Raw genomic sequence first — 20,047 nt, forward strand, 5'->3', positions numbered from 1 at the left:
TATATACTAAATGTATATACTCTACCTTCTAGTTTTTATCAAAACGAGAGAGATCGACCCAGAATAATTCTACAATTTGATCTATTTTCTTTTCATCGAATCATCGAGTATTCGGAATCAGTAGAACCCTAGACTCTAAGTCTTCAGCAATTGCAAGAAAATTTAATCTTAAGTTGTTTTTGCGACTGATGTTTCTAATAATTCCATCAGGAATAAAATCCTCCTTCTAGTTAGTTAGTCCCGTTTTCTTTTAGCGAGCCCGATTGAAGAGAAAGATGACTGATGACGCTGAAATAGGCTTTACCAACTTTGGTTGGACATAGTTTTCACAATCACAATTTTTAAACAGAAGAGTATCTTCAGAATTACTAACAATTTATGAAATTGATATTTATATTTCTCAATACTTACGCTATTCACAATAATTAATTCTTGTTGTTTAGTTTTAATGCTTACACGTAATAGCGTTAAAATATCTGGATTAATAATATTGGAAGTGACAAGGAAGTGGTAAATTTGTGTGACACAAAAAAGTATTACCTGCAAGGTCTATCTTCCATCTTATTTGTGATGTTAACTCGAGATATTCACAGAGGGTACTGATGGTCACTTCTGCTTGTGATATTATTTTGGAAAAATTGGCCCTTTTTTATTTTTCATGCTTAATGGTAGTAAAATCATACTATGACAACAAAAATATAATAACGAATGTTAATAATTTAAAACTTTTGAATAAAATGTTGTATCTCACAGATTCTCTATTACAAATATTCTTGAAAATAATGTAAAATTTTGACTGTACCTTTTACAAATAAATATATTCAAAGAAACTCATCGTTATTTATTTATGACCATAAAAAATGAACTTTTGTAATTATTAAATAATGTTCAGCAGGAATTTTGTGTATAGACTAGAAAAATGAGGTTAACTGTGAAACTAACCTATACATTATAATTATACGCATGTACATTCAGACATCGAATAAATATTTCTGATCTTTTTATTATAAGTGTTAATCTTATTCTTTGTTAACAAGATGATTACACGAATATTTCAAAAACTTGTACTCGATTTTAAACACAACAGCCTTGCTTTTGTTAAGTATTACCATTCTATTGATCACTTTAGTAATATTTCTTATCGAAATTTAAACACATATTTATTTTCTGAAAATAAAGTGTTGTCCAGTTACATTTCGAATCGGCAGAATTCGTCAAAAACACAAGAAACTCTTTTATGTCAACAAACGCATATTCCCATACCTAATGGACCATTGTGTTGTAAAAACAATACAATATTAGCCAGAACAAATTCTGTCAGTTATTATCCTGTTACAGTAAATAATATTAGGCAATATTCAAATTTGGCATCTGCAACGGCAGATCGAGTTGCTTTGTATAACAATGGCATTATCAAACATATATCTGAAAGTTCTTTTGTAGAATGCATCATGGATGCTTTGAGAACATTGCATCAATATACAGGATTACCATGGTGGGCAACTATTATTCTTGCAACATTTTGTACAAGAATATTTACTTTTCCACTCGCTGTACATCAAGTAAGTATTATGCCTCATTAAAACAATTATACATTTACCTTGGGAGAATCCGTTCCATTTCATTAATGATCATTTTTTAGCATCAGGTTATAGCTAATATCAAAAATATACGAGATGAAATGAAAGAAACTACAGAACACTGGAAAAGGATGGTAACAAAGAACGTAACAACTTCAAAATGGTCTGCAGCACATGCAAAACGTGTTTATAGAACCAATGTAGGTTTATTTTCTCTTTATTTATTTATTAATACATTAACATAATGATTAAACATATAAGTTATTTTGTACACAATTAGAAACTAAATTTAGAAATATTTTGTACTATAATTTTCTATTTAGGTTAGTGTAAATTGTAAAATATTTGTTCTTTATGACAGGTAAGAAGAAAGTGGAAAGAATTAATAATTAGAGACAATTGTCATCCAGCAAAAGTTTGGGTAATATTCATGTTAGAAGCACCAATATGGTTAGGTTTATCATTATCTTTAAGAAATTTTTGTTTCATGTTACCTAAAACAAACGATTGTAAGTACAATGTTTCTTATGTTTGCTACTCTTGACTTAGGATCTGTAAGATTTTAAACTTCTAAAATATTTTATATTAGTTGCCCATGAAGATTACCTTCAGTTCACTACTGGTGGTTTTGGATGGATGAAAAATCTTACAGAGATAGATCATTTATATATATTACCCATATTATTTGGGCTTCTTAGCTTTGCCATGATAGAAGTATGTATATAAACATTTATGTCCTCCTTTTTAAATATGAATACATTTGTCTTAAAAAAATTATTTTTCAGATTAACTATACAATTTATGGTAAAGATTATACAAGACTTTCAAGAATATATATGAATTTCATTAGAATATTAACTGTTTGCTTAGTGCCCATACTAGCATATTTACCATCAGTAAGTTGTACACACAAGAAAATTGAAATAATCAGTTTACTTTCTTCCAACTTCTTCTTATATTAAAGTTTGTAAAATATATCTTATAGAGTGTGATTTTGTTCTGGACCGCTAATCGTTTCTGTACACTTAGTCAAATTCTTCTATTACTGTCTCCAAAGATTCGTAGACTAGGAAGAATATCTAAAGTGAATTTGGAATTGCAACATCCATATGCAACATTGTATGAGAAATTAAAAAAGAGACTACATTTATAAGAAAATGCGATTAACCAGTAACGTAAGTATAACTATAAATGAACTAAGTAAAAAAGAAACTAATCAAAATACATATTTGGATCTGTGACTTTGATCTTGCATTCTTTGTAGCACGGAGGTTGTAAAAAATGTAGCCTTGCACAAGATACTGATGATGAAAACAGGAATGAAGTCACTCTAAAAAATTTGTTTCCAGATAACATGTTCAATCACGTTCCTTGTTTATATAATAAATTCTTGTTGTACACACGATCGCCAGATTTTATTCGTTCTATGATTCCTATCCCCACCAACCGGAAAAATCCCCTCCAGAACCAGGAAGCGTCAAATAGAACACGTGCTGGTGGCTATCTTTATAAGTCTGTTGATATTTAAAGACCACATTTTTCCATTAAAATGAAAATTTATAACTTTTGGTTTCATTTCTATGAAAATATTTCTAGTATATTAATATTTCTAGTATATTATTTTTCTGACGAAAATAAGACTCAATGCGATGTGATTTAGAAAATTTGTAGTTATTTTAACATTAATAACTTTTATTTTCTTTTACAATCGTTTCTGATAAATCACAAGAACAGTTTATTTGTTATACAGGTAATTCATCTGCACTATAGTTTATAGGCATCGACGATAAATTTAGAACTGTGTATTATAAATTAGAAGAAAAATGCAATAATACAAAAATACACTTAACAAACTTGAGCACCTAAAATATATAATTTTATAATAATATTTCTACATAAAGACAGTTTTAGAATAAATGAACAACATGGTCTAAAAGCGTCAAATGTGCGCGTTTATTGTATTACCATTACAGAGAACGAGAGAACATAGGTGGAAGTACACGTTGTTATAACAAAAGAACAAGATATTGTGCATATAGGAAATCCTATCTTTAAAGAGATCGTTATTTTGATCATTTGACCGTACGTATCACTTGTACTCGAAACTTCATTCGTTTACCTGAAACGGTGAGCATTGTTGCCCTTAGCAGTTACCATTGCTCATGCGAAAAATGATCAATTTTCTGCAAAACGACTCAAAAGTTAACATTTCCGTTCAATCAACAGACGAAAAATCTATGATACATCTTATTCTAAATTTCTCGGATTTGCTCTTCTTTCTTCCTCGTTTGAACTCATTCTTTCTCATACGCCGTCCTTTTCTTCGATCATCGTTCATTCTTTCTTATTCATTCTCATTCGCTATCCTTTTCTTTGACTACCAACTGCTACTGTCGGTAAAATATAAAAGCGACCGAATCTCACGCACTGTACACGCTATAAAGCTCTGCCCGGTTTCGAGTGGCGATCATATAACGAGGTTTTACTGTACTTAGAAGATACAGATATAAAATTTATTTCTTCAATAAAGAAGACACTCGAGATTTGAAGAACGGATTTACAGAGGAAGATACAGTCAATATGAAGCCCTCTACAATTTTGTTATGTGCAATTATTTGCATTAGTTTATTTTTCTGTGGATCAACATTTGTAAGTATTTTCTTGTAACACCCATAATTGTACAAATACAATGAACATTTCAATAATTTTATATTATAAATTTTGTAGTGATTACAAGACAAACAATGTTATTTGAAGTATAGAACTACTATTAATTAAAATATTAAAATTGATTAACTATTGTATTAATGAAAATCCATTGATAATCTCAATTGATACTTGATTTACGTGATTAAAAAACATGTGTAAATTAATTTAAAATAAGTGTTTATATACATCATATTTGAATATTTCAGGGAGAAGTAATTCCTTATCCAGGTGATTGCTCCAAGTATCAGCAATGTGATGGTAGCGGGTGTTTCGTTTTATCGTGTGGTCGTGGAACGGAATTTAATCCAAGCATCGGAACTTGTGATTACCCTCTGCAAAACCGTAGGGAATGTGGGAATCGTGGATAATATTGGGAAATAAATTAATCATATTAAATCAGCATCGTATTTCTGCAGTATAGGGCTATATAAGCAAGACAGTGAGAAAGTGAATCAAACCATTGTTCCTTTTGGAATTATTTTTAGAGAGATTGAGTAATGAAATAAAGTATATGTTGAATTCATATCATTAATGTTTCGAATTATTACTGCGACTGTGAACCTTTTAAATAGAAATCGTGTTTGTAATATTTCTTGAAAATGTATAATTTTATGTAAGAAATTATACACTCTCTCACATTAAACAGGTATGAACTTTATAATTGAATCGTCGATAGACTACTAAAATAAGTATCATTAATAAATTATAAATAAATAATGTTTATCACTAGTACTATACTATATTTTCAAGTAATAATTGTGCTGGTTTGCAATTGTTATCTTTATAATCGTATATTGATCTCCTTTGTAAGTAAGTTTATTCGTAACTAGTATTGAACTTAATTACATACAAGTAACCTTACACGCTATTTGAACGACATTCAATACTTTATGCACTTTGACTATTGCTTACAAGAGGCGAATTGCTAAATCATAGCGACGACCTTTGACTTGGTATCGAATTGATAACAGATAATGTGCATTGAATAACTTGATAAAATCGTTTTACTATTTCATCAATTGAAAGCGTGACTTATACGATTTAAACGTGATAATTACATTACCATTATAATATGTGATGTGATACAATTAATAAATCATTGTCTTCGTATGAAAAATGACGGTGGTCTCGGTGGGTGATTTATCATGTTTTATTCTTGTTTGTGTCATATAATGGTAAGTATAAAGATCGATTTGTTGTTGACTATTATTGATCTTGTAGTTAAAATTTTGTGTGCATTTAAACGTTTCTAGTTTGTACAAATTAAAAACTAAAATGTATTTAAGTTTCTTCACACTTGATTCATATACTTATTTGAAAAAAGATATTAATTTGTGTAATAAACTCAAACTCGATAAATATTACTTATGAAAGATTTCTACATAATTACAATAACAAGAACGAGTGAAATAATGCTCCATTTCCGAATATTCATATGTTTACTTATCTGTTCTACTTTCAGCTTTTAATATCGGATATCAATATTGTCTTCATTTTCTGATCTATGTTTAGACTACTTTTTAGTATTTACATACAATTTATATTATTTCCTGTTACTTAAACAATATTTCCATTATTATCGATTGGCAATCAATTTTCGTGTATATTTCGCATATTTATTTCATTCTTCATCATTTTTCCTATTTATTTTCTTCTTATTATCGTACAAAAAGAAATTATCTACTTGGGAAATGTAACTATGTTTGTTACTTAATTGTCTTTTATTATATGTAATGTTTTTTAATTATAATTCTACACGAATTGTATTTTTACCTTTCCAATATGATAAGCTATGAAAAAATTGAATGTACTTTTTAATCTTTTATTTATCTTGATGTGTAATATACTGAAAATAAAATTTCGTTATCTGTATTTCATTCACTATACGTTTTTATTAAACTACGAATTTTTCTTTTCGATTTAACGTAGGCGAATATAATTCTAATTTGTTTTAATTGAGAATTAAATAAATATTTTGTAAAAAAAGAAATTTTCCGGTACCGGGAATCGAACCCGGGCCTCTTGGGTGAAAGCCAAGCATCCTAGCCACTAGACCATACCGGATGACTTGTTAACATCTTCCTTATAACAAGGTTTTATTTAAGAATTACAGTTTTATTTAATTTGAATATTAAAACAATTTGCGGCCATTTATACGTTACATGCATTAAAATGTAATATAAAGAAAATTAATATAAGTACAAAAAATAAATCACAATTTATGTTTTCTTAGTTTCAGCGATGTTAGCATTCAGACGCTAGTTTTGCCATTCTTCTTATGGTTGTCCCTAATATTTGTGTTTCTGAGATTTTAATTTATACTAATAATACATATTTTGTATATTTCAGATAAATATACCATCGCTAATTTTGTAAATACTTAATCAAAAGGAAGATTGGAAAGTTTTCACATCGTTATCAATAAGTCATTGTGATTTTCGTTTTCGAATTACTATCATTTTCATCGGTTAAGCTCCTTCATTAAGTTATCAGTAGAATTAGAAAAATGGACACGAACAAATTGCCTAAGAAAGTGCTATTCTTTTTTACAAATGATCAATCTTTTTCGGAAAATTCTGATGACGTGTGTGAACAACATGTAGCCTACAGGTCAATGTTAATATTCTTGATACTTTTTTTTCGTTTTAAACGGTGCATCCTCCTTTCTGTGGTAACCTTGCAGAAGTCAAAGTTTGCTTCTTGCGACTTTTACATGTGACATACAAATAAGGTGTTAAATAGTTTTATTTAAAGTATAAATGTATGAAATAATGGTTTATATTATATTTAGATCTGCAGACAACAAAAGCACTAGAACTGTTCTATTTCGAGATGGATAAACATCTAATTACAGTAATTTGTTTCCAATTTCGTAAAATAGACGAGTGAGAAAAATATTATAGGTGTTCTAAGTTGCGATGTATCCTCTGTCCAAACGAATGTGTCGTAGACAACAATCGTCTCTATTGGAATCAAAATATAGAAAGTACAATTTAACAAAATGGCGACAATTTAAAAAGAATTTCGATATTGTCCCAATATTTTTGAACATTGAGAAGATTGACAGACTAGAAGATTTAAAGATATCGTTCGATATCTGTTTAAACCGATAAAACACTCATCTACGTAATATCAACACGAAATTGTATTTCGATAGTTCCAGTAATTCCCAAGATATCGTATCAATAATTCTCAGAAACATGGCTTTGTGAATTTGTGCTACTTGCTTTTTACTGAAATGTGTCATAGGTTTCGTAATATTTAATATATATATTTTTTTAGGAAATACAATAAAGAGATCAATTTTCTCAAAAGTTCTTAATAGGGGATTAAGAACCACCTTTGATTTGTAGACAAAGCAAACACATAATATTTAAATTGTTCATAAGTAGCTTAAATTTGGTGGATGTGGCATGTGTCATGTATGTTACACTATTGAATTCAAGATAAGATAGGAATTTAAACGCGGAAAACGTAGGTACTTATCTCCAAATTAGATGTATATATAAGGATGATTTTTTTGGTAAAAGAAGCAGTTGAACTCGACAAATTTATCTGTGGAAATCACGTTGGTCAAGATGAATTTCTTCGCATTCTTTGTGTGCATGGTGCTCTGCATCGCTTCTCTTTTCTCCGGATCAGGATCAGCAGTAAGTATATATATTAACTTGCATTGTTTGTAATTAGAAGAATGTAGAGGATTTCAAATCAGTTTGTATTGTAAAGTGTATCGAAAGTAAAGGGTAGACTATTTCGTTCCAAGTATGTAGTTATCATCGAGTGAAACTTGTTGTACGTAAACTATTACAATATTCAAAATTAATGTGGTGGTAAAGAGTGACAAATGATACTCGATTCTCTATCTCTGGATAGACTGTTAGATTCTAAGAGACATATAATTACCAATTAATGGAACAACATTTTTTAGTTGAATGAAAATAAGTACTGATGCATATTATGTTTGCAATCATTTCAGGCAGAAATCAAACTGGATCCGGCTGACTGTTCAAAGTACATGGAATGTAATAACGGTATTTGTATTTCCTATAATTGTCGGCAAGGATTCGAGTTCAATCCTGTAATCGGCATATGTGATATTCCACGTGCTCCCCGTACAGATTGTAAACGACTCAACCAATAATTAAACGAATATCGTCCCATCGAACATGAGAAACTGAATTCAACATTTATACCCGTTCCAGAATATGTCTGACGAAATGTAACAATTGAATAAAATTTATTTTAAGCACCATCGATGTTTCACATTCTAATCATAATTGTGAATGTTCTATCTAAACGTGTACGCAATAGTCTCTATCGATTTGCAATGAATGTACAGTAAAGTAGAAGTTCCATTATCTGAACTAATATTGGGATTAGGAACATTTAAGAAAAATTTCGGATACTGGATTACTCAGTTTTCTGACATTGATTATTTTATACGCTTTTATAAATAGATAAAATTACAAAACCATAATAATAACTTTTTCTATTCTATAACGATTTTCTTGAAATTTTACGAACGCTACAAGTTTTTCGCAGCTAAGTTTTATAAACTTTTTAACTTATTTGAGTAGAATTGTGTACCTTTATGCTTTAAATTATTTCTAATTCGAGTAATAATAACATTCTCAAAACTATGCAATATTTACACTACAATGTATTAATTGTCATAATATTGGTTTAATGTCATAAGTATCTATACTAAATTCTTATAGTAGTTAATATTTATCGTTGTGAATGAATGCTTCAGCCAGAAAAGAGATACTCTATAAAGATAATCTCTGTTTGGTTAACACAATCCATTGTAGGTACAGTAATATCTTTACTATACAAATTCCATGTAACCTAGCATTTTTAGAAATAGGAGACACCTTACGAGTCTAAAGGGGCGGGGAACAAACATTTTTGATGCAGAAAAATACGGATAAACTAATTATAACTTTCTTGTATTGACGTACATTAAAATTTCAATTGATATGCACCCATGATATCAATAAAACCTGTAACGATGGGTGATATATTATTAGGAAATTTAATTAAGAACATTCATTCATAAATGTAACGATTACTTCCATGTTGTTGTATTTTAAATAACTTATAAACTACATATACGTGTCAGTACAACAAAAAACAAGTAAGTTGACTACGACATTGAAAACACCTAAGCATTAAAAGACTAATAATATCATCTTTAAATCCCCTCCAAAATCCTGATAATCATGTTCCATATTTTTTTTTAATTAATTGCCAACGAGATACTTCGTTATGTGAAATTAAACGTAATATGAATTTTAATTCAAGAAAATTATGCCAACGTGCAACTTCTGTTTTTGTCATCTCTTGTTCTGTATAACATTATTTATAATATACATAGTCTAGTAAATATAATTTAATTATTTGTGTTTACAAACGTTCTGCGAGCACTTAATTTGCTCACTGCCATTTTTTCAGTAATATTATATATTCAATGATTAGAAAATTCAATCGTTCAAAATCAATAAAGAGAACTTACTTCTGAATTAATGAAATTAAACGCAATAAAATTTCTTTATCTATAGATTTCGGGCGTGGAAATTCTCTGTCGCAGAAAGCCTGTTATCGGAAGACCAATTAACGAAAAGGTCGAAGTAAGACCTTCTAACATACTTATCACATGCAATAGTTGTATATCTCAAAAAGATATTGTCACTATTTTGAGTGGTGAGTAGTTTAATATGAGTTAAACCTGCTCTTTAAACGTTCGACCTTTTTGTTTCTGTCCTTATCGACCAATTATACGTAAAATTGTTTAGTGGAAATGATTTGTTTATTCATCGTTTTCTGTAATTAATGTATGAGGTCACACTCACACACAAAAGGTTTAAATCCAACTGTACACCATTCTCGCTATGGAAAACCGTATAAAAATTTTTAGGGTCGTTGTAAAGGGAGACTTTTGTTTCCAAATTTATTGTAAAAGAAATTGCAACAAAAAAGTATTAAACCCCGTGGAGTCGTTTGAATATAGTCAATTTTCGAAAAGGGGAATTATGTTTGTCTTTTGCCACACATCCGAGTATAAAAGCGTAAATGTTACTTGGTTTAATGGCTAGTATTATTACAAATGGATATCAACTATGATTTAAAATATTTAAAGGAGTAAAGAATGAGATGTAAACTTTACGAATTAAATGATCCCTTTGTTAAGAGTTTTCCTATAAATCAGAAAAGCACTTCAATTCCCAAATTGTAATTTCATATCAACAGATAGATGTCAATGATTAATTGTATCGTATTTACAAAAATTGTTTGTTTTCTTTACTGCAGTAGGAATTTAATGTACTCCGCCATTGATTCGTTTATTGTGAAGAATTTGTTAATTGTGAAAATTTTATTAAATACTGTCTCTGTACTGCGTTTGCTTTACCAAGTTCTGTTAATGTAATTTACGTTATGTTACTACATTACATTGAATTGAAATAAATATTTTTAAAATGGTAGTAAAACATTACAAAATTTCAGATAAGTTTTTACACGGTAAATGGATATCGTACATGTTAGTTTACTATTTTTCTAATATTTTTTAGATTCGTGTATGCGTTTCATGCAACATATTATACATATCTTATCTGTGCATGAAATAGTAAACAATTATCCTTCAATGACAATGCATACTTATCGGAAAAAATGTTATATGGTTACCTTATCGTTAGTGAAAAACTGGTATATAAAAGGGATTTTTTCGCGTTGAAAATCAGTCAAACTTAAGCAATCATTGTGATTTCTAGAAATTATATCCTCCAGTATGAATTTCTTCGTAATCTTGGTCAGTATGATGCTTTGCATCGTTTCCCTCTTCTCTGGATTGGCAAATGTAAGTATTTTTTTTATATCACACATAATTAAAATATATAATGCCAATGCTCACGTTTTGCAAAGTTTCAAGTATTTATACAACAGACTACTTCGTTTGAAATTTACAGACATTATTAAGTAAGGTGTGTTAAGATCAAATACTGCAATACCTATAAAAATTAATATAATAGTAAAAAGTGGCATATGTAACTTAATTTCGTACGTCTAGTGTAACGAGACAAGCATTGCGTCTAAATAAAATATTAGCTATTTACAGACTGTGAGATATGCCTATGAATTAAAAGGAGGAAAATTATGAATTACTTTAAAATGAGAACTGATAGTAAAATTTTTGTTCACTATTATAACGAAAAACGATAATATAGTGGTGATACAGTAGATAGCATAATGCGGAATTGAATTGAACGTTTTGGAAGTTAGAAATTATTTTACCAAGTATTATATTTAAAATGATTTTCATTTACTAATATTTACTTTTCACTTCATTTTTTTATACTATTTCTCATAACTTCGTGTTCAATAAATCCCTATGGATGACAGACAATATATTTATTCGCCTTCTATCCACCTGTTACTAAATTTTCTACTTATGTTAGAAATAAACATGTATTTAGGTAAAATGTCACGGAGATTGTTTCATCGAATCTACATGGTTGACTTTTTATCGAGAGATACATTTTATTACATTTTAATTCGTTAAGAAGTTTCATAAAACACTGTAGTGTTAAAAAGTCATCAAAGAAGTGTTTTCCAATAATTATGTTTTCGATAATGCAATACCACAAATTTACAGATCATCAATCTTTTGTTATTCTCAATATTTCTACAGAAAATATGACTACAAGGGGATATTTTTATTGTATGTTTATTGTACTTAATCATTTCAGGCAGACCTCAGACTATACAAGGCAGACTGTTCAAAATACTTAAATTGTGACCGTGGTAGATGCTTCGTCATGAGCTGTGGTCCAGGAACGGAATTTAATCCTCGTATCGGTGTCTGTGACTATCCTTACAGACCCCGTCATGATTGCCATCATGGTTAAATATATGCACCATTTATAATATATAAAGAAGTTATAAAAAATAAAGTGTAAACTCTACGAATTAAATGATCCCTTTGTTAAGAGTACTTCTGTGAATCAGCAAAAACACACTTCAATTCTCAAAATACAAAATCATATTAATAAATGGACGTCAATGATTGATTGTATCGAATTTATAACAATTATTTGTGTTCCTTCCTGCAGTAGGAATTTAAGGAATTGAATGTATCGCACTACTATTTCGTTTATTGTAAAGAAATTGTTCATTGTATAAATTTTATTAAATACTGTCTCTGTAATGCATTTGCTTTACCAAGTTTTGTTAATTTAGTTTATGTTACGTTACCACATTAGATTGGATTGAAATAAATGTTCAGGTAAGATTTTACGCGGTAAACGGATATCGTACGTGTTATTTTAATATTTTTAGACGCTTGTGTGAGTTTCGTGCATATAAATATAAATGTTGTTTTCATAATTTATCTATATAGGACATATCTTATTTATAATCTTATTAAAATCTTACAGTAAGCTCATACTTGAGCTTTGATGATTACGTATACTTATCGGTAGACATGATTTATTTATATCTTATTATTATAGAGAAAACAGGTATATATAGTGTTCTTTTTCAGTAGCAAGTCAGTCAAATTTTAGCAATCATTGCAATTTGCCAAAATTACGTCTGCCAGAATGAATTTCTCCGCAATCGTCGTCAGTTTGATGCTCTGCATCGCTTGCCTCTTCTCTGGACTAGCACAAGTAAGCATTTCTTTCTATTGTACATAATTAAAAAATATTATTGATGTAGAATGCTTACGTTTTGCAAAGTTTCGAGTATTCATAAGATATACTACTTCGGTCGAAATTCGCAAAAAATATGAAGAAACACGTGTTATGAACTGACATTGCAGTATGTATAAAAATTAATGGCAATAAATCGATTGATATTAACGCAATTATAGTACTCGATAGTCTAATCTACGATTGATCCCCTTATATTTTGTTACTTGACGAATACTCACCTGAATTTGTAGCAAACACAGCCGATACCATAATTATAGTTTTATTATCCCTTACTCTGGTAGCACGTTGAAGACGTGGTTCCAAACGTACGATAGATGTGCCAGATATTTTAAACGATAGGAAACCGAGCGTGGAGTGTAATATTTGGAACTGCACACAAGAGACCGAGCATGGGGTTAGAATAAACATTTTAATCTTGTTTGTTTTGACATTCTGATGTCACAAAACTTACACCTATAAATGTAATATTAATAATCGGTCCACACATCTTTTAATTGCCACCTTTACTGCGAGGATATTAGTAATTGCGATACTCGACTAGCCTAGTCGGGTTGGAATAATTAACAGTCAGCTAAGTGTTGAAAGCAGGGTTTGTAAACGAACTTAATATATTACGGACGAGGTCTTTACGTACAATAGTATCGTATTCAAAGTTTTTGTGTGAAACAATATTAGTTTAATTACTCCGTAAATTTTGAAAAATAAAAAGAATGTGGTCGACAAGTGTTGTTAGAGATGACTGGAACTGTTTAGAATTGCTCAAATTTTTATGGTATTCCAGTGAGAAATTAAGATGGGTTTCTCTCCCTAGGTTGGTGGAGGGGACTTGACAGCTATACTGCGTGCATTATGTAATAATCTGTAATAGTAACAATCTTTTTGTTATCCCCGATATTTCTACAGTAATGGTCTGTGAGACTACAGAAGAAATATTCTGATTGTATGTATTATGCTTTACTCATTTCAGGCAGACCTCAAAGTATACAAGCCAGACTGTTCAAAATTCAAAAATTGTGACCATAATAGATGCTTCGTCATGAGCTGTGGTGCAGGAACGGAATTTAATCCTCATATCCATGCCTGTGATTATCCTTACAGACCCCGTCATGATTGCCATCACAATTAAATATATTCCGCATTTTCCAATTTTAATGCAGTACGTTTCTCAAAAAAGGAAATAAGGATTTGAATTAAGAAATGTTCTTTTTTTCCATAAGATTTGATCGAATGTAATAACCGAATAAAATTAAGTGCAATACCAATAATGTTTTGTATTGTTATTTCATTTTTCCATTTCTAGTATACATATCTGCACAACAATAAAACTTTATTCTATTGCATTGTACAGATTACTGTACCACGAATTGTTACAATTTGGTGAATATAGTTCACGAAGATCACAGTTCCTTCGAACAATTCTGTTGGAGATGACGGGAATAGTAAACGTCCCTTTCTATGTTGTCATTGAGCAAAGCAATGTCTTTTTACAAGAAATAGGGAGGAGAACTGTAGTTTACCATACTCGCTGTGGATGTTTTCCAATGCTAATGTATGTATTGTAGTAGTGAGCCTTTCCAGAAAAGATTGCGTGAAAGTTTTCGGTCGATTCATAATAATTATTATTAGAGAAATTATTTATATTCCTCTTCTTTTTTTACCAATTCTAATCTCCTACTACATTAATAAGTTTATCAGTGAATGGTATTGATTTTATTTTTATTAATATAGTATTAAATTAATTTCAACGTAGTAATTGCTGTATCGACATATCCACCAGTAAACTTGAACGAAATCCTAATTTATTTGTATAAAATTCTATTACATTAAAATTCCAAACCTATTGTTGAGGTCATCAATAGTGATCGTCGTTCATCGAAGAAATAAAGTTTGACGTAACCGTGTTAACGAAACGCATATTAAGAATTATCGGGAGCGCTGTTTCTGGAAAGCTACGATCTATCATTGCGTGAACGAACTCACGCAAGAAGCGTACTACGATTCTCGGTGTTTACGTTCACGTTCGCGGCAGTATTTACGGCTACGCAGTCGACCTGTTTGCCGAGTGAATAGTAACTTATGTTTCTTAATCATATTGTACATATTTTTATACATGCCGTTTCAAGGTGAAACTATGGAAATATTACATTTTGTATACGTATTAAATTCACATTAGTCTATACAAATACAAATCTATTTTTACTTTTATCGTATTTTCTATATTTGTTTTTACCGTTTCTTTGAAATGATTATAAGTACAGTATTAATTTCATATTTATATGGTACAGTAGAGGCAAATGCAATTTTAAACAAGGGTATTTCATTAAGTTTAATTTTACATTCATTAAACGTTATATATAAATAATGTAACATCTCATTTTGTGTAATTTATAAAGATATTCAGCAGACATTCTGCTTGTTCTTTAGGATTCTTTGTCCAACCATTGTTGGTTATCCATAGTGGTATCTGTTTAATAGGTTTTTTAATGTTTTTAACTGTTTTCCATATAAAATAGTTAGTTGCAGAGATGACGTCTAGATTTTCCACAAATATTTGAAATTTTTTTTCTTTTAGACAAGTAGAAAACTTTAAACCTGTTTTGTTAGCTGATTTACAGTTCTAATTCAACAGTGTGATTCTTTTGTCAACTTTCCACTGCTTTTCTTTAATGTTTTTCTAATATTTCTCAGATAGCAAGTAAATGCAAATATTTTTTAAGTATCTTGTCTGTATATTAAATCAGAACAAATGTATATTGAAGTAACATACATATTTATTATTATTGAGAAAGTGGGTATATAAGAGTGATTTTTTCCTGTAGAAAATCAGTCAACTTAAAGCAATCGTTGTGATTTGTAGAAATTGCATCCACCAGCATGAATTTCTTCGCAATCTCGGTCAGTATGATGCTTTGCATCGTTTGCCTCTTCTTTGGACTAGCACAAGTAAGTATTTTCTTCAACTGTATATAATTAAAAAATATCATTCATTTAGAATGCTAACATTTTACAAAGTTTTAGAAGTCTTTACGTACAATAATATCGTATTTAAAGTTTTTGTGTGAAACAATCTTAGTTTAATCACTCTGTAATTTTGAAAAATAAAAAGAACGTTGTCGACAAGTGTTGTTAGAGATGACTGGAACTGTTTAGAATTGCTCAAATTTTTATAGTATTCCAGTGAGAAATTGAAATGGGTTTCTCTCCCTAGGATGGGGGAGGGGACTTGACAGTCATACTGCGTGCATTATATAATAATCTCTAATAGTAACAATCTTTTTGTTATCCCCGATATTTCTGCAGATAATGGTCTGTGAGACTACAGAGGGGATATTCTGATTGTATGTATTATGCTTTACTCATTTCAGGCAGACCTCAGACCATACAAGGCAGACTGTTCAAAATACTTAAATTGTGACCATGGTAGATGCTTCGTCATGAACTGTGGTTCAGGAAGGGAATTTAATCCTCGTATCGGTGCCTGTGACTATACTTACAGACCCCGTCATGATTGTCATCATGGTTAAATATATGCACCATTTATAATATATAAAGAAGTTATAAAGAATAAAGTGTAAACTCTACGAATTAAATGATCCCTTTGTTAAGAGTACTTCTGTGAATCAGCAAAAACACACTTCAATTCTCAAAATACAAAATCATATTAATAAATGGACGTCAATGATTGATTGTATCGAATTTATAACAATTATTTGTGTTCCTTCCTGCAGTAGGAATTTAAGGAATTGAATGTATCGCACTACTATTTCGTTTATTGTAAAGAAATTGTTCATTGTATAAATTTTATTAAATACTGACTCTGTAATGCATTTGCTTTACCAAGGTTTGTTAATTTAGTTTATGTAACGTTACCAAATTACATTGGATTGAAATAAATATTCCTAAAACGGTAGTAAAACATTACAAAATTTTAGGTAAGATTTTACGCGGTAAACGGATATCGTACGTGTTATTTTAATATTTTTAGACGCTTGTGTGAGTTCCGTGCATATAAATATAAATGTTGTTTACATAACTTATCTATATAGGACATATCTTATTTATAATCTTATTATAATCTTACAGTAAGCTCATACTTGAGCTTTGATGATTAGGTATACTTATCGGAAGACAGAGATAACTTATAACTAACTATATAGAGAAAACAGGTATATATAGTGTTCTTTTTCAGTAGCAAGTCAGTCAAATTTTAGCAATCATTGTAATTTGCTGAAATTGCGCTTACCAGAATGAATTTTTCCGCAATTTTCATCAGATTGATGCTTTGCATCGTTTGTCTCTTCTCTGGACTAGCACAAGTAAGCATTTCTTTCTATTGTACATAATTAAAAAATATAATTGATGTGGAATGCTTACGTTTTGCAAAGTTTGAGTATTCATAAAATATACTACTTCGGTCGAAATTTACAGAAAATATTAAGAAACGCGTGTTATGAACTGACATTGTAGTATGTACAAAAGTTAATGGCAACAAATCGATTGATATTAACGCAATTATAGTACTCGATAGTCTAATCTACGATCGATTTCCTTGTATTTCGATACTTGACGAATACTCGTCTAAATTTGTAGTAAACACAGCTGATACATTAATTATAGTTTTATTATCCCTTACTCTGATAGCACAGTGAAGACGTGGTTCCAAATGTAAGACAGATGTACCAGATATTTTAAACAATAGGAAATCGAGCGTGGAGCGTAATATGTGGAACTGTACAGAAGAGACCCAGCACGGGGTTAGAATAAACATTTTAATCCTGTTTGTTTCGACATTCTGATGTCACAATACTTACACCTATAAATGTAATATTAATAATCTTTCCACACATCTTTCAATTGCCACCTTTACTGCGAGGATATTTTTGCTATCCCCGATATTTCTACAGATAATGGCCTGTGAGACTACGGAGGGGATATTCTGATTGTATGTATTATGCTTTACTCATTTCAGGCAGATCTCAGAGCATACAAGGCAGACTGTTCAAAATACTTAAGTTGTGAACATGGTACATGCCAGGTCCTTAAATGTCGCACAAGAACGGAATTCAATCCTGCTCGTGGTTACTGTACCGATCCTTACAGACCCCGTGATGATTGCCATCACAATTAAATATATTCGCGATTTTCCAATTTTAATGCAGTACGTTTCTCAAAAAAGAAAATAAGAATTTGAATTACGAAGTGTTTTTTTCTTACGTAAGATTTGATCGAATGTAATAACCGAATAAAATTAAGCGCAATACCAATAACGTTTTGTATTGTTATTTCATTTTTCCATTTCTAGTATCCATATCTACAAACCTATCACAACGATAAAACTTTATTCTATTGCATTGTACAGATTGCTGTATCATGTTTTATTACAATTCAGTGAGTACAGATTTAAAAAAATTAACTCTTGCTATATTAATATATTGCAAAAGTTTAATCAAAATCAGATTTTTATGGTGAGTGGATCGCAAAATGTGATACAAATTGAAATTTCTAAATGATACATATAGCAAATGTAGCAGATATAGACTTCGATATTCACTTTTGTGTCAATTATTTTAAAAAATATTGAGACATACATTTTTGTCCATTATGTTAATCAATGGAACGAATATTATTTAATCCATCGGAAGTACGATCGCGCTACTATGTAGAATTCTGGAGGCATAGCCGTATTACCGATAGCGATGCTCTTTAATAACCATTTCTTTTAATTTTTCACTTATTCGTTTAGAAATCAATGGCTTCTCAACCATTCTTATCGAATAATGAAACAACGGATTGATTTGATTTTTGGTTACACAAAGTAATTGTATTTTATAAATATATTTCCTTTTTTCATCGTAGTATTAAACGTGTTTATCATTGTTGCTCGTACGAGTATCGCTGACAATTGCTAATTTAGCTATGAGTGACCCTTAAAAGCGGTTGAACGACATGCTTTACGCGTGTTAGCTACTGCTAGCAAGAGTAGCGCTACAGTTCAGAGACGATCTTCATTCGGATGTCAAGCAGACATCTGATGGTGATATATCGAATAACTTGAGGAACTGTTTTATTGTTTCTTCCGCAGCTTTCACGCTTCAGTGTAAAATACGAAGTAAATATATCAGCCGTTTTATATGCAAAAGAATGAGGTCTGCACCATTGATTTTGTTGTTTGTGTTATGTTGCTGTTTGCTGGTTTCCACCGCTAAAAGGGTGAAGGTAGTAAGTATATAGGATTTAATTGCTACTTGGTATTGTCGATAGTGAAACTGTACTTTCTTCTTGTGTATTTATACCTGTATCTGATTTATACGAATTGTGAGCTAAAAAGTTTTAATCCTGTGGTATATGAATATATAATATTCTTAACGGCAAGCTATTAACGAGAGATTTATTTGAAAATTATGCAACAGATGGAAAATCAATTTATCGTAAGTGAGAACGTTCTATAACGTAGATTTCATTTTACAATTTACTCAAACAATATCTTCAATTTATTATTGTTGGTGAAATTTTCATTCAACGGAAACATCATCAGTCATTTTGTTTCTTATTACGATATTATGATAACGTAGTCATCGTTCCCTTTACTTTTGAATATAATTTTATTAGTCGATGCATTTTTGTCGAGGTCCTTCTCAAAATAATGCGAAAGATAAAATAAAACCTAAATGTTGTATATTGAACAGCATACGTGTTAATAAATCAAGTGAGAAGGGGGTAATACTACAGTATTGAACAAGCTTCTACAATTAATGGTCCGACTGGTGAGTTTTCTCTTTCAATTGAATCTATCTGTTAACGTTTTATGTATTCAGTGTTGCACAACGGAGTAAAGCAGTAACTACAATACAAATTTTGCATAAATAATTTTTGCTCGACCGAATGGTTCTTTATCTTTCCGAATTATATTGTGCATATCTTCGTGTATATCGCTGCAAGTGAAATTTTGTAAATGTTTCATTACTTTTTCCATATGTTTTAAATTCACATTAGTCCATACTGTTGCAAATCTGTTTTTACCATTTTCGTATTTTCTACTTTTGTTCA

The 20,047-nt window shown here is 30.1% G+C and overlaps 3 protein-coding genes, 5 long non-coding RNA genes and 1 other non-coding gene across 11 annotated transcripts; 7 read left to right on the forward strand and 2 right to left on the reverse strand.

Moving 5' to 3' along the window:
* Positions 1-948: 948 nt before the first annotated feature.
* LOC143150131 (cytochrome c oxidase assembly protein COX18, mitochondrial) lies at positions 949-2,985 on the forward strand. The gene is made up of 7 exons (XM_076318176.1): positions 949-1,562; positions 1,643-1,780; positions 1,942-2,089; positions 2,170-2,294; positions 2,366-2,476; positions 2,566-2,755; positions 2,845-2,985. Exons 1-6 carry the CDS (start codon positions 1,038-1,040, stop codon positions 2,731-2,733), a joined length of 1,215 nt encoding a protein of 404 aa, XP_076174291.1. The 5' UTR covers positions 949-1,037; the 3' UTR covers positions 2,734-2,755; positions 2,845-2,985.
* On the reverse strand, positions 1,773-2,913 carry LOC143150132 (uncharacterized). Its single transcript, XR_012992961.1, has 3 exons — positions 2,472-2,913; positions 2,187-2,344; positions 1,773-2,074 (listed from the first exon to the last, which is right to left on the reverse strand). It is a non-coding gene; the product is annotated as an uncharacterized LOC143150132 (long non-coding RNA).
* A 1,019-nt stretch (positions 2,986-4,004) lies between the features above and the next one.
* Positions 4,005-4,812, forward strand: LOC143150338 (putative chitinase 10). Its single transcript, XM_076318519.1, has 2 exons — positions 4,005-4,229; positions 4,496-4,812. The coding sequence occupies exons 1-2, from the start codon at positions 4,161-4,163 to the stop codon at positions 4,655-4,657; spliced, it is 231 nt and encodes a 76-aa protein (XP_076174634.1). The 5' UTR covers positions 4,005-4,160; the 3' UTR covers positions 4,658-4,812.
* A 148-nt stretch (positions 4,813-4,960) lies between these two features.
* LOC143150337 (uncharacterized) lies at positions 4,961-8,541 on the forward strand. 2 transcript variants are annotated; one of them, XR_012993037.1, is made up of 4 exons: positions 4,961-5,464; positions 6,639-7,451; positions 7,572-7,939; positions 8,266-8,541. It is a non-coding gene; the product is annotated as an uncharacterized LOC143150337 (long non-coding RNA). The 2 variants fall into 2 exon arrangements; XR_012993036.1 differs by having other exon boundaries at positions 6,639-6,899; positions 7,081-7,939.
* On the reverse strand, positions 6,282-6,353 carry Trnae-uuc (transfer RNA glutamic acid (anticodon UUC)). The gene has a single exon. It is a non-coding gene; the product is annotated as a tRNA-Glu (tRNA).
* Positions 8,542-11,016: 2,475 nt separating the features above from the next.
* Positions 11,017-12,355, forward strand: LOC143150024 (uncharacterized). Its single transcript, XM_076318012.1, has 2 exons — positions 11,017-11,145; positions 12,035-12,355. Exons 1-2 carry the CDS (start codon positions 11,077-11,079, stop codon positions 12,191-12,193), a joined length of 228 nt encoding a protein of 75 aa, XP_076174127.1. The 5' UTR covers positions 11,017-11,076; the 3' UTR covers positions 12,194-12,355.
* A 120-nt stretch (positions 12,356-12,475) lies between these two features.
* Positions 12,476-14,258, forward strand: LOC143150025 (uncharacterized). Its single transcript, XR_012992917.1, has 3 exons — positions 12,476-12,570; positions 12,829-12,955; positions 13,968-14,258. It is a non-coding gene; the product is annotated as an uncharacterized LOC143150025 (long non-coding RNA).
* A 725-nt stretch (positions 14,259-14,983) lies between these two features.
* LOC143150405 (uncharacterized) lies at positions 14,984-16,815 on the forward strand. Of its 2 annotated transcripts, none has more exons than XR_012993046.1 (3): positions 14,984-15,123; positions 15,858-15,943; positions 16,366-16,815. It is a non-coding gene; the product is annotated as an uncharacterized LOC143150405 (long non-coding RNA). The 2 variants fall into 2 exon arrangements; XR_012993047.1 differs by having other exon boundaries at positions 14,987-15,069; positions 15,820-15,943.
* A 410-nt stretch (positions 16,816-17,225) lies between these two features.
* LOC143150393 (uncharacterized) lies at positions 17,226-18,257 on the forward strand. Its single transcript, XR_012993042.1, has 2 exons — positions 17,226-17,316; positions 17,970-18,257. It is a non-coding gene; the product is annotated as an uncharacterized LOC143150393 (long non-coding RNA).
* Positions 18,258-20,047: the final 1,790 nt, after the last annotated feature.

The sequence above is a fragment of the Ptiloglossa arizonensis genome, chromosome 8, assembly GCF_051014685.1.
Source record: "Ptiloglossa arizonensis isolate GNS036 chromosome 8, iyPtiAriz1_principal, whole genome shotgun sequence".
Classification (NCBI taxonomy): Eukaryota; Metazoa; Arthropoda; class Insecta; order Hymenoptera; family Colletidae; genus Ptiloglossa; species Ptiloglossa arizonensis.